We start from the raw sequence: 12,504 nt of genomic DNA on the forward strand, positions 1-12,504 counted from the left end.
TGACCTGGGTATCTTGTCTCAATGGATGGAGCCAATGCCCTGGCAGGTACAAGCACAATGCCTACATTGAGGCTGATTATAGTTGTCCCTCCTGGCACAACACCTGTCAAAAATCTAGTTAATAACAGCTACCCCTATCATGAAATTGATAAATAAATCGGAAGGCCCTCAATGCATCATAGTCAGGCTCTCCCCTTTCCCTAACAGGATACTACATTACAAATAAAAACACTTTATAGAGAGCATGTGCTCCAAGTACTAAGAGAAAGAGCATCACCTCCAATGTCATCCCTTCTGAATTGCACAAAACCATCAAGCTCATCATTTATTATAAAAATAAAAACACAGTCTCCTATTGAAAAATAAACCCCTAGCCCACCTGTCCATGACACTATACAGAAAATAAGCATAGTCTACCAACTCCAATGAGCTATCAACAATGCATCACTCCCAGCAGACACTGTGCCACATAAGAGGTTCCCATTAGGAACCACTGCATTAGATACCCATGGTAATATTTTGGCCAAACGCTGCTTCACTCTAGCTATTAAGCTACTGACACGACACTTGACACCCATCACATGCACCCAGAATGAAAACCCTTGACACCCAATATGGAAGGCAAACCCCAGAACACCAGTGACATCCTCACTCCCCCCTCCAACAGTCATCAAGACTGCAACAGCACAACGTTTACATCAATCAGGCAGCTGAGGCAAGACAGCACCTTGCTATCTAAAACAAGAATCAAGATGACATGAAAGACAACTTTTCTGTTTGGCAATGCCACTTGAATATCCCCTTAGTCTACAATAATCCACTGTATTCCATATGCTATAAGATAGTTTCCTTCTGCGTAAGGATGAAATATTAATGCCATTCACAAGGCTCCTTTCATAAACCATGCTCCACTTACTCTTTGTTGGTAGTCCATATCCTTCGCAAATGTCCTGACGACATAAATCTATCTCAACTCTTGAATTAAAAATGAATAAGGTAAACACAGAAGGTGAAATATAAATTCAACCATGTTGATACAGCCATTAATCTTTAATAGTAAGAAATAATAAAACTTCCAAATAGTAGAGGATATAGGGGTAGTGCACCTATATGGCTATGATGCTAAAATACTTTGTATATTCTCTATATGGTATCTAAGGCAACAATGCTTACATTTCCTTAGATTCTTACGACTACCAAATATTGTTAACACATTCCATATGATTATAATTCAACCTCTTAAATATATAAATGTAACAGCCAATAACAAAGGATTTTTCTCTAATTACAGTGCAATATCACCCTGAAAATGTCTACATTTTGTAAATCTCAACAATGGTGCATGGAACTACAATTTCATATTTACAATACAAAACTTACAAAAATATAAATTTGTGAGCTAAAAGATTCTCTATTGGTTGATGAGGGTTCCGCGAACTTGCTTTGTAGTCGGCACTCCTTCCTCATTTGAAATGGTGCTTTTTCTCTTGTTCATACCTTTGCGCTCAAGTTGTTTCTCAATAATCCTTGCATTGTTGGCATAGGAATCAGCAACTTCCCTCTGAAATACAACAGCTTAATTAAGACAAAATTTTCAAAATAACCTAAGTGCAATAATTTACTGATCATTGTTGTACAAAAACATCAACATCATCACCATCATTAATGTCTGGTTAATATCTGATTTCCCTTTAGCAGTTTGGTAGCTGAACCTTGCATGGCAAACTTCACATTAAAATCAAGCAGAGTCTGCAAAATGTGCAATGTATGAAACAGTCCAACATCTGCAAGGAAGTTGATATATAAAGTGAACCAATAATAAAATACTGGTTTTTCCTACCATTATTCTTAATAAAAATAAAACACTGTTTTCTCCTGCCATTATTCTTCAGGCACATCAAACATCCCATTACTGTTGATTTTCCATGAAGTAATTATAATCATCTTTCATGGAAAACAGTAGAAACTAAGAACTGATGACTAACTCCTAGATTCCGCGCATATAAAATGGACACCCTAGCAGGAAGACAAAAGGTGGATGAAAAGTAAAAGGCAGATGAAAAGTAAAAGGCAGAAAGCAATAGAGCTGAAGCCAATGAGATGCAACACTTTCATACACTTTCATACCACCCTCATAGTGCCATGCAAGGTAAACTGTAAGATGTAGCCCCCTACAGCAGGATGAAGATTTTATTGTAAATAGACGTTCTGATGACACACTTTGTGTCCCAGTCCCAACTCAATCTTTAACCATTCATTTAAAGATACCAGTATGGTATAAGGTAAAACTAAATTCCTATGCAAGGGTAATGACTTTGTGAAGGAACTTTGTGAACAATTTAAACTTCAGAGAAAAAATTCAACTTCTCTATAAAGCCCATGTACAGTAGTCATCTAAGGAAAAAATCTATGCTTTCTCCAACTGTTATGACACAAAGCTAGGGAAAAAAAAAAAACTTTAGTGACAATGAAGCAACAGCTATGTTCTGGGATCTTCCCCTATTCATAAAAACATTTTGATTTGGGTGTTCCTTTACACATCATTTAGGTCTACAGCCACAGAAAATGTTTGCATGATTTTCTGTTGTTGAGATATTTGTTTTTTACTAGGACACTAATATTATTATTATTCAGAAGATAAACCCCTATAATATGGAACAAGCCTACAGGGGCCATTGATTTCCAAAGAATATGGTGTTCAACTGAAAGAAGTTACAAAAAATGATAGAAAATACAGAAAGAAGAGATCAGCTATTAGGAAATTAAAATATATAAATTAATCAGTTACAAGATAATAGATAAAAATATATATTATTAAAATATAAGGTGGACTGTTTTATAGTTATGTATCGCATCTTTGCCTAAAATTTTGAGGCCCTAATTGCACGACAGTCTCAGGAGACTATTCCAAAGTCCAAAGGTGAGAGGAATAAAAGAGTCTGGAACTGAGAAGTTCGACAATGAGACACATTTACCGAATATTGGTTCTGGTGTTCAGAAAATCTGGTCACTCTCAGCAGGAAAAGGAAGTCAGGGATTAATTGTGAATGTGAAAGATCTCTTTAAAATACCACTTATGAAAAACTGACAAATAAGAGACCATCCGTCGATGGTCCAAGTCATAATTGCCAGTGTTAGGAAAAAGAAACCTATCCCTACAAACCACTCTATATCTAAGAGAAATAAATCTCTGGAAGAAGTAGACATCCACACCGCAGAACATTCCAGAAAGTCCTCGAAGTAGAATATCCTGTAAATCCTCCATGGCTTATTCCAGAAGCATTAGTATGTAAGAAACTGTTTAACAAAAAGGACTGCACTGAAGAAGAGATTAGGGGAAAATTCTTTGTGCACGACGTTACCCATGCTAATTATACAAAGATCTATACAGATGGATCAAGGTCAGATAGTGGTGTTGGTTACACTGTTATCCTTGGTGATACAGCGTACACAGCTAAATTACCTGACTGCATCAATATTTACTGACGAATTAACAGCCGTAGCTTCTGCCCTAGATTTAGTTTCAAAGTACTGTAGTGACATTAATTTTGTCATATACTCAGATTCTAAATGCACTTTAGAAGCTATTAAAAAATTTAATAGCTTTCATCCATTAATTCAAAAAGTTCAAGAGTGGCTTTTTCGTATCTATTGTCAGCATAAATCAAGTCTCTTTCTGTTGGGTCTCTTCTCATGTGGGGATTTGCGGAAATGAGATGGCAGACAGGGAAGAGAAAGCTGCTAGTATTTTATCAGAAACCTCTTTCAGAAAAGTGCCTTATACAGACCTATAAGGTCCTATTAGATCTTATGTTTTAAGCAAATGGCAAGAAATGTGGACTTCTCCTCTTCCTGCCAATAATAAAAATACAGAAATAATAGAGATAATATACTGCCATGGTCTTCGTCATTCCAGCTTGACAGACAAACAGAGGTTGTTTTAACCAGATTAAGGATTGGGCACACTCGTTTAACCCATCAGTTTATTTTAAAAGGAAGCACTAGCAGTGGAGCACATTCTGGTGGTCTGCCCAAGATATTTTAACCAAAGAGAAAAATATTTCCAGGGTAAATCCCTGTCTGATATTTTGGGAGATGAAGCAGATAATTCTGCTGTCATCTCTTTTTTAAAGTGTATAAAAAATTTTTAACGATATTTAATTTTTTTCCTAACGTATATTTATTACATCACACAGAATTTTAATGAAATTAAATTTATTACTATGTATATATCACATCATTCAATAAACTTCATATCTTTATTTACTGGTCACATCACTTCACTAATTCATAAATTCATTTACTAATTCATAAATTCATTTACCTTAATGTAATTTACTTTTTCATTCATTACGGCACTGAATGGCCTTCTTGGCCCCAGTGCCTGGGCTTTTGCCCTAAATATCATACATCCATCCATCCACACCAAAGAACAGTATTCTAGTGCAGGAAGGACAAATAACCTAAAACAGGTTGCATTGATTTTATCATTGCTATAAATACACGACACCTTACATTTTAGTACAGGTAGAGCCTTTTTCAGATAATATAATTACTGTCAGTTTAATGAGACCAATGAGTCACCTTTCTAGATTCTCGCAGGACTTACCAACAGCATCTTTGACAGAAGAGGTAAAAATAGAGGCAGGGAAAAGCTGAAGAATTTGGTGAGCTCGGGAAGAAGAAACCCAAAGACAATGAGAAAGAAGTCATAGTCACAAAGCAATGTATATGAGGCTGCTTAGAAGCTGCAAAAGTACCTTTAATATCTTCAAAAACATCATCAATTACAACCTTGGAGGAAGTGAAGTTCAAAATCCATGTTTAATCCCAAACTTTAAGTGTTCTGCAGCTAATCCATCAGAAACTTGCCCAATTAGCAGGTACAATATAATTATTATAAGCGGTGATGATATAGTTTATTAAAAGTTATGGTATATCACTAAATTATGGTATATATATATTCAATATATATGACCAAAGTAATACAACACATTCCCACATCATTTTACCCTTTTCATATCTTATACAGTAAAAATATTTCAAATCTAATCTGGCACATGGGAAAACTTATTTAAAAGTTAAATGGTGATGGTGGTGATGATGTCTTGAACAACTCTGAGAGTTCAAGCTCTTATTATTTATAAATAATTACAGTAAACCCCCCGTATTCGCGTTCTCATGGTTCGCGGACTCACGCGTGATTCATTTCTCTTTGGAACATATCTAGCCATCATTTGCGGAAAATTCGCCCATTCAATATTTTTCACTGAGAAATATTCACTAATTACTGTATTTTCATATAATTTTCATGAATAAATGCACTTTTTGTGATAAAACTATTAAAATACTCAGGTATATGCATTTTTACAGGGTTTTTCTTGGTTTAAGCTATCAAAATGGGCAGTTCTAAGTGTTTTTAGAGGGGTTTTAAGCATTCGCGGGGGGGTGTGGGACGCATCCCCCGCGAATACGGGGGGTTCACTGTATATATTGTAGAAGCCAAGGACAACAAAACAATGAACAGATCCTTGTTAATGACACACTCTGGTGTTCTGAAATGTCTGTTAAACAAGTTTTTAGGCCTAACTACAGGTAGGCTTCTAGTGACACTAGATATGATGAATAAACGTTGTATACAATCTTGTTTACAAAAAGGAAAATATCACCCACTCTCATCCTTACTACATTCAAGAGCTGCTAGCTAAATAGCACCAATGCCTGGTCACTTCATCCAGGTCGATTTAAGAACAGCGTACCATTTTTTGGGGGAGTAGGCTGCCATAGCCTAGTTGGCCTGTCAGCAGACACTATCTGCCATCTACTGAACTCCAGCAACACAGGATCTGTTATTGCAAGACTCTACTCTACTTTATTCAAATCATACTGATTATATTCTGGTTACCAACACTTGTACAGTACTGTATATGCAACTTTATACTTACAGCCTCAATCTCATCTTCCTCTTCATCAATTGTTGAAACGGTAACAGACGAAAATTTGCCCATATTCTTTGTGTGACGGGTAATCATGACTCTTTCTTTGGGCTTCTCATCTACTTGCTGTGCCACTGATTTGCCACCGCTTAAGAATACGCTACCCTGAAGATAGAGAGGAAAAAACAATTGCAAATATCTCACTATCTACAATTCTTTGAAGATGGATTCCGGAACCTTGATGTGACACAGACTATTAGCTGGAAGCAAGTAAAGAAGGCACTAAAGAAGATGAAAAATGGTAAAGCAATAGGACCAGATGGAATTCCTGCAGAAGTGTGGAAGAACCTGGGAGAAGGAGGAATAGACTTGCTGTGGGACCTAGCAAAGAAAATATACAGTACAAGGAAAAGATACCAAAAGAATGGAGAGAAAGTTTTATTGTGCCTATCTATAAAGAGAAGGGTGACATCCAGGATTGTGCAAACTACAGAGGAATAAAGCTAATACCTCACACCATGAAAACATGGGAAAGAATAGTGGATCAAAGAATCAGGGAAGAAATCTGTAGGTGAAGAACAGTTTGGTTTCATGCCAGGAAGAGGAACAACAGATGCAGTGTTTGCCCTCCAACAGATAATGGAAAAACACCGGGAAAAGCAGAGAAGACTGCACACTATTCATGGATCTGGAACAGGCATATGATAAGAGTCCCATGCCAAGAGGTTTGGAGGTATATGTGAGTAAAGGGAACACTTGAGAAGTATCTGAGTAAAAGCCAGGTTACAAGCAGTGTTGGGTTAACTGAATGGATACCAGTAAGAGCTGGTTTACATCAGGGATCTGCTTAAGTCCATATCTTTTTGACCTGATTATGGATGTGCTCTCTCAAGGAATAAGAGATCAATCCCCTTGGTGCATGTTCGAGATGACATCGTGTTATGCAGCACAAACAGAAGGGGAGTAGAGTCAAAACTAGAGCAATGGAGGAAGGTACTGGAAGACACAGGATTAAAGATCAGTAGAAAGAAAGACTGAATACCTAAGTTTTAATGAAGATCAAGACTCCGAGATTAGTATTGAAGGGACAAGTTTGGGAAATTTGGATGTAGAAACAAGAGATTAGTATTGAAGGGACAAGGTTGGGAAATTTGCATGTAGAAACAACACAGAGTGCAGGCTGGATGGAAAAATTGAAGAAAGATGTCAGGTGTCTTGTGTGACTGCAGTCAACACAAAAGGTTAAAGGAAGAGTGTATAAGACAGTAGTGACACCAGCTTTATTGTTTGGGGCAGAAACACGGCCAGTAAAGAGAGCACTAGAAAAGAAATTGAATGCGGCAGAGATGAAAATGCTCAGGTGGATGTGTGGAGTACCAAAAGTGGACAGAATCAACAAAGAAAGAATACGAGGAACTACTAAAGTCGTAGAACTATCAAAGAAGACCCAGGAAAGAAGACTGCAGTGGTATGGCCATGTAGTGAGAAGGGATGAGACATATGTAGGGAGGAGAGCGATGTAGATGGAGGTGCCTTGTTGAGAGCGAGAGGATGACTGAAGCGAAGGTGGATGGATGTAGTTAAAGATCTGAGGGACAAAATGGAGGAAAACTGTCAGAAACATCAACCCCGCATAGAAGTCGGAAAAGATGCAGAGAAAGAAGATGACAGTTATTATCATCTGTATAAAAAATTTAATTATTTCATATGAAAGTTCAACATATGTTCCCACTTAAATCCCAAAACTGTGTTTCAAAAGACATAAAAACTTGAAAAATTACCCATAATTAATTTTCTAGCAAACCAGGGAGTCAAATTCATATTCTCATAGGGCACACCTGAAAAGTATTGTTCTTCATTGAAGAGTGAAAGCAGGAGAGAGAAAAAGCAAAGGAAGCAAAGAGAACACAGGAAGTAAAAAAATATATATTTTTAAAGCATGCTTTTATTAAAATGGACTACAAAATAAAAATGATTTTTTTGAGACACCAGGATTTTCTTACAATGACTATAAAAATAAGTGTTTTGTGGCCACACTTTTACTTTCATAGTCATGATTAATTGTAAGAAAATCCAGGTGTCTCAAGAAATGATTGTTTACTTAGTTTATTTTAATAAAAGCATGCTTTAAAACAAATTTATTTTTATTTTATACTTTTCAGTCTTGACATAAATTGTAACCGATTTATAATTGTAGCTAATGAAATTGAAAATTGTATTCTATAATATCCTGTCCGGCCAAAGAAGGTTTGAAAAATCTGTAGTTATTCACTTCGTACAACCCTGACATACTAGGAGAGGTCACTGTAGGGTCATTACACTACAGGTCACTGCTGACCTACTGATTGTGTAAGGACGTTTTGTCACCGGCGTTCAGTAACCATGCAAAATTTCAAGTTCATTGGACGAAGGGAACAGGTTGAAAATTGAGTTACAAGATTTGACCCAGACAAACAAACAAACAAACAGACAAAAACGCAAGCTAAATAAAAGCGTTTAAAAAGGCTTGCGAGCCAAAGGGATTCTAGAGAGTCTTTAGTTCAGCCTAAAATGAATCTTCACTGTACATAACAGGTGTTACTCAAAAAACAGTCAGGAAGCCATGAGGTTACATACAAAATGAGTTTTGAGTTGGGCAACAATTATAGTCCTCAACAATTAATTACATGCATAAATGAAATGTCTATCTCTTGCAACCCTAACACTATAATCATGACAAATGCCACATTTCTTTTTAACTTTTAAAATTCTACTAATAAAAGAGCTAATGTTAAGAAACACAAATGTTATAAAATATATATAATTCTTAGTAACTTACTTTAACAACAAAAACAACGTTAGAAACTGGGTTGTGTTGATAAAAGAGGAGGAGCCCACATTTTTTGCACTTTTTTCTGTGCTGCTTTTCAATTCCCTCTGGTCTACGAATGAACACAGTTTCATCAGGATCACAGACTAGTCTGTGAGCATGACGGGATCCATCTATCACTCGGGCACCATCACGTCTGCGCAGAGGTAGTTTCTCCATGGTGCAATCTGAAATGAAGAATGGGTATTCTATCATCCGACACTACTAAGTATCAGCTCATTCAATTTACAAACAAAACAGCCCTTTGACCCTTGAAAGCAGCATACACGAAAAAGAAACCAGTGACTGACAATTATGATTGGGCAGTTTACTGATTTTATACTCAACATGTTGGAATGCATCCCCTGCCATCTTTATATTCATTCCAACCTGCTTCAGTTTTTGGACTGCAGATACTGAGGGACAGTTTTTAATGCAAGAAAAATAAGAATTGAAAAAAGCACTCTGAACACTGACATGAACAGTAATACTCCTGGTTCATTAGTTATATCATCAGTGCTGGTGTTGATCTTATAGCACTAATAAAGATCAATTCTTGAACAGGTTGAGTTTTGACATTGTGGTTTGTTTAAATTATCTTTCACCAATTACTGGCATTCATACGATATGCTATGTCAACATAAATGTACCAAAGAGTTTCTAGCCCCAAGTTTGACAACCATATATGTACAGATGTACCACCAGCATCTCAATACATCCTATTAAGCCTCAGTAAAGCATATCCAGGACACAAATTTTGAGAATGATAGACCCTTTCCTTCTTCCAAAGTATAAGGGAATGCATCCAAATGACTGCTCCTACTAGCACCACATTCTTCACAGACCTTGATGTTAATTTCTGAACATATATAACAGACACATTTAACTGACATTTGCTCAAAATTTTAACACATTTAACTGATATTTGCTCTGAATTTTAACTTTTCTAGATTACCAGCACCACTACGTTGAAGTGGGATAGTAGGAAGCTCAGAAGGAAAGAGTTTAAAAGTCCTCTCAATATTACCTGCTGGGTCTTCAAGATGACTGGTTTAACATCCAGAGGACTAAGCAATAAAATTTGAATAAGTTAATGACTGCTCCACAAAGGAAGCACTAGAATGGCAAAGGCCAATTCACTGGCAACGGATGTTTGTTCTATCTCCATTGCTAAAGTTAAGCCATGCTAGTGCCTAGTATCATTTAATTTGCAGATGCTACCTAATGGCTACATCCTTCATACATCCCTGTTCAATACAGTTCACTGCAAACTTTAATTATATCATCATTCAATTTCATGTCCTCAGCAATCCAACATCCCAACTTCAAAAACCTGTAACTAGGATTATCAAAAGTTCATAGCATAGACAAACAAACTCCTAAACCCACTGTAATCTGTCCTGCAACCCTAACATACCCACTCCACTTATGCAACCGTTTCTTTTGACAGAACCAAAGCCATCATAACTGCACAGAAAATAAAATACTTCCCACATAAAATAATCGACTTTAAAATAACCTTCTGTACTTGACACAACAAATCTTATAACGACAGTGCCTTCTCTGAATTGCCCAACATAAAAAGTAAACATGTTTCATATAACACTGACTATAATAATTTTTCATACAATTAATAAAATGAGCATAACTACATGTATAGTACATATGATTAAGGTAATTATATACAAATTATGCAGTAATTAAAAATAAACCACAAAGTATCAAGAAGCTGTGCAATATAGCTACTTACCTAAACCAAATTCCCACAAATAACTACAGTTCATTTGTCTTACTTCAGTGTTACAGTGGGTATTGATTCTATGTGGCAAAATTCTAAAAATATACACAAAAACCTGTAAAGATAACTAACCTATGATTACTGCCATCTGTCCACAGAGACAATAATAAACAATTAATGGTTTATCTTCACTGTATTCTTGCTGATCCTTAGCATCAGAGACCACAACACTACCCGAGACTACCTTAGGCATTCTGTCAGGTCTGGAAGTTGCAGCGTGGAAGAATACGGGGCCGGAAGAACCAGGTAAAAAGTATCCTGCAAGATAAAACCGATGTGTTACTCGTATGTTACAGAAAAGCACTACCTCACCATGGCTCTAAATTTTAGCATGTTAATATTTTCACATGCAACTATTCATAAAAAACACAAACCACTTCCTTATAAATGCCATCACTTTAGCTTGCAGGATCAGTAGGCCATTACTGATGATCTAAATAAAAACTGAATAGTCTACAGCAGTCATTCTAAATCTTGTTCTAGACTATTTTGGTAACCTGGCAGATTTGCCAGACCAATAAGACAAGTTATCTTCAATTTAGAAGGGACAAAAAGTATGAGGCTTTGTAAGAGTATACGAAGGGAATAGACTCTCTTAAGCAAGTCTTATTAAAAAGGATGGACACCCAAACTTGAATCTAGAAGAGCCTATCAACGCGAACATCAACAAATGGTACCGGCAGGAACCTCACCCTAATGACCCTGAACACATAGAGCTCTTCTATAAAGGACAATTTCATTATAAATATAAAGAACGTGCCCTCAAGAATATCATCGAGGATAATATCTTCCCCGTTGACCCCAATAAGAATATTCATCTAGTCATTTATTACAAGAGCAAAAAGATGAGCAGCCTGGTGATGTGTAACAACCCAGTCCCCCCTCAGCAGGACCTCTTGAAAACAACCAACGTGGTATACCAGTACTCATGCCCCGTCCGAGGATGCCTCGGTTTTTACATTGGTATGACCACCATGCGTTTCTCCAAGAGGATTTCCTGCCATGACCAAGAGGGAGCCATCTTTAACCATGCCAGGACTGCCCATAACCAGGGAATTGCAAGAAAGGATATAATCACGAATATGGAAATAATTGACCGAACTACAGACCACCGCTGCCTGCACCTCTCGGAAGCATTGCACACTGGGAAGGAAAAACCAACCATCAACATTACCCAGGAAACTTTCTCCTCCCCACAGCCGCCAGGAGACCTGCACTGAGTGACCCCCATAACGAACGAGCGGATCAAAATTCCTCATCTGAGGATCGAAATTTTCCCCATTCACCCCCAGCACTGCAATGCCACTGCGCCGCAAAGACAAGCCCGAACATCAGCATGGGAGAGAAGGCTCCGCCCGAGATGACCTGCCCTGGGCAGCCAATCATGATTCAGCACCGATCAAGACCCCCCTATAAATACCAACCCAAGCGCCTTGTTTCTCCGGATCTTTCTCAACAACATCCAGAGGATGACCAACAAGATGGTCAAAACATGTCGACGGTACCACCTAAAGTAGAACCTGAATCCAGAGGATGAAGGATCCCACAGATTTCTGATTGAATATTTCAACAAAAGACTTCCCGCATTCCACACACTACCCTTTTTCCAATATGAATATTGGCCAGTTGCTGACCAACATCGCTGAGCCTGAAAAGTGAATTATAAGGAAAACAGAAAAGATACTGTATAAGATAAATTTGCATAATACAGCCATCCTTTTTAATATGGCTTAGTAAGAGTATAATAAAGGGGACAATAAAAAGTAAAGTCAGAAAGTACTGGTTAATACAGCTGATGGAGAAAAGGATGATATAAAGAGCCTTTGCTGCTGCCTACAGTGGGCTGCTCAACGCATACTGTGGATATTATTTTTCATAGTGTGTAATTGAGAAAACAAATCAAAATTCTAAACGATGTACAT

At 37.2% G+C, this 12,504-nt stretch overlaps 1 protein-coding gene across 6 annotated transcripts in view; it reads right to left on the reverse strand.

Moving 5' to 3' along the window:
- Positions 1 to 1,031: 1,031 nt before the first annotated feature.
- Positions 1,032 to 12,504, reverse strand: part of LOC136842440 (STING ER exit protein) — a 98,968-nt gene continuing 87,495 nt past the window's right edge. For all 6 annotated transcript variants that reach the window (XM_067109784.1, XM_067109783.1, XM_067109782.1 and 3 more), the window contains 4 exons: positions 10,655 to 10,840; positions 8,755 to 8,972; positions 5,946 to 6,101; positions 1,032 to 1,561 (listed from right to left, as the gene is read on the reverse strand). In XM_067109784.1, coding sequence (XP_066965885.1) covers positions 1,412 to 1,561; positions 5,946 to 6,101; positions 8,755 to 8,972; positions 10,655 to 10,775 — 645 coding nt within the window. In that variant the 5' untranslated portion in view covers positions 10,776 to 10,840 and the 3' untranslated portion in view covers positions 1,032 to 1,411. The remainder of the gene's footprint in view (positions 1,562 to 5,945; positions 6,102 to 8,754; positions 8,973 to 10,654; positions 10,841 to 12,504) is intronic.

The sequence above is a fragment of the Macrobrachium rosenbergii genome, chromosome 10 (assembly GCF_040412425.1).
Source record: "Macrobrachium rosenbergii isolate ZJJX-2024 chromosome 10, ASM4041242v1, whole genome shotgun sequence".
Taxonomy (NCBI): Eukaryota; Metazoa; Arthropoda; class Malacostraca; order Decapoda; family Palaemonidae; genus Macrobrachium; species Macrobrachium rosenbergii.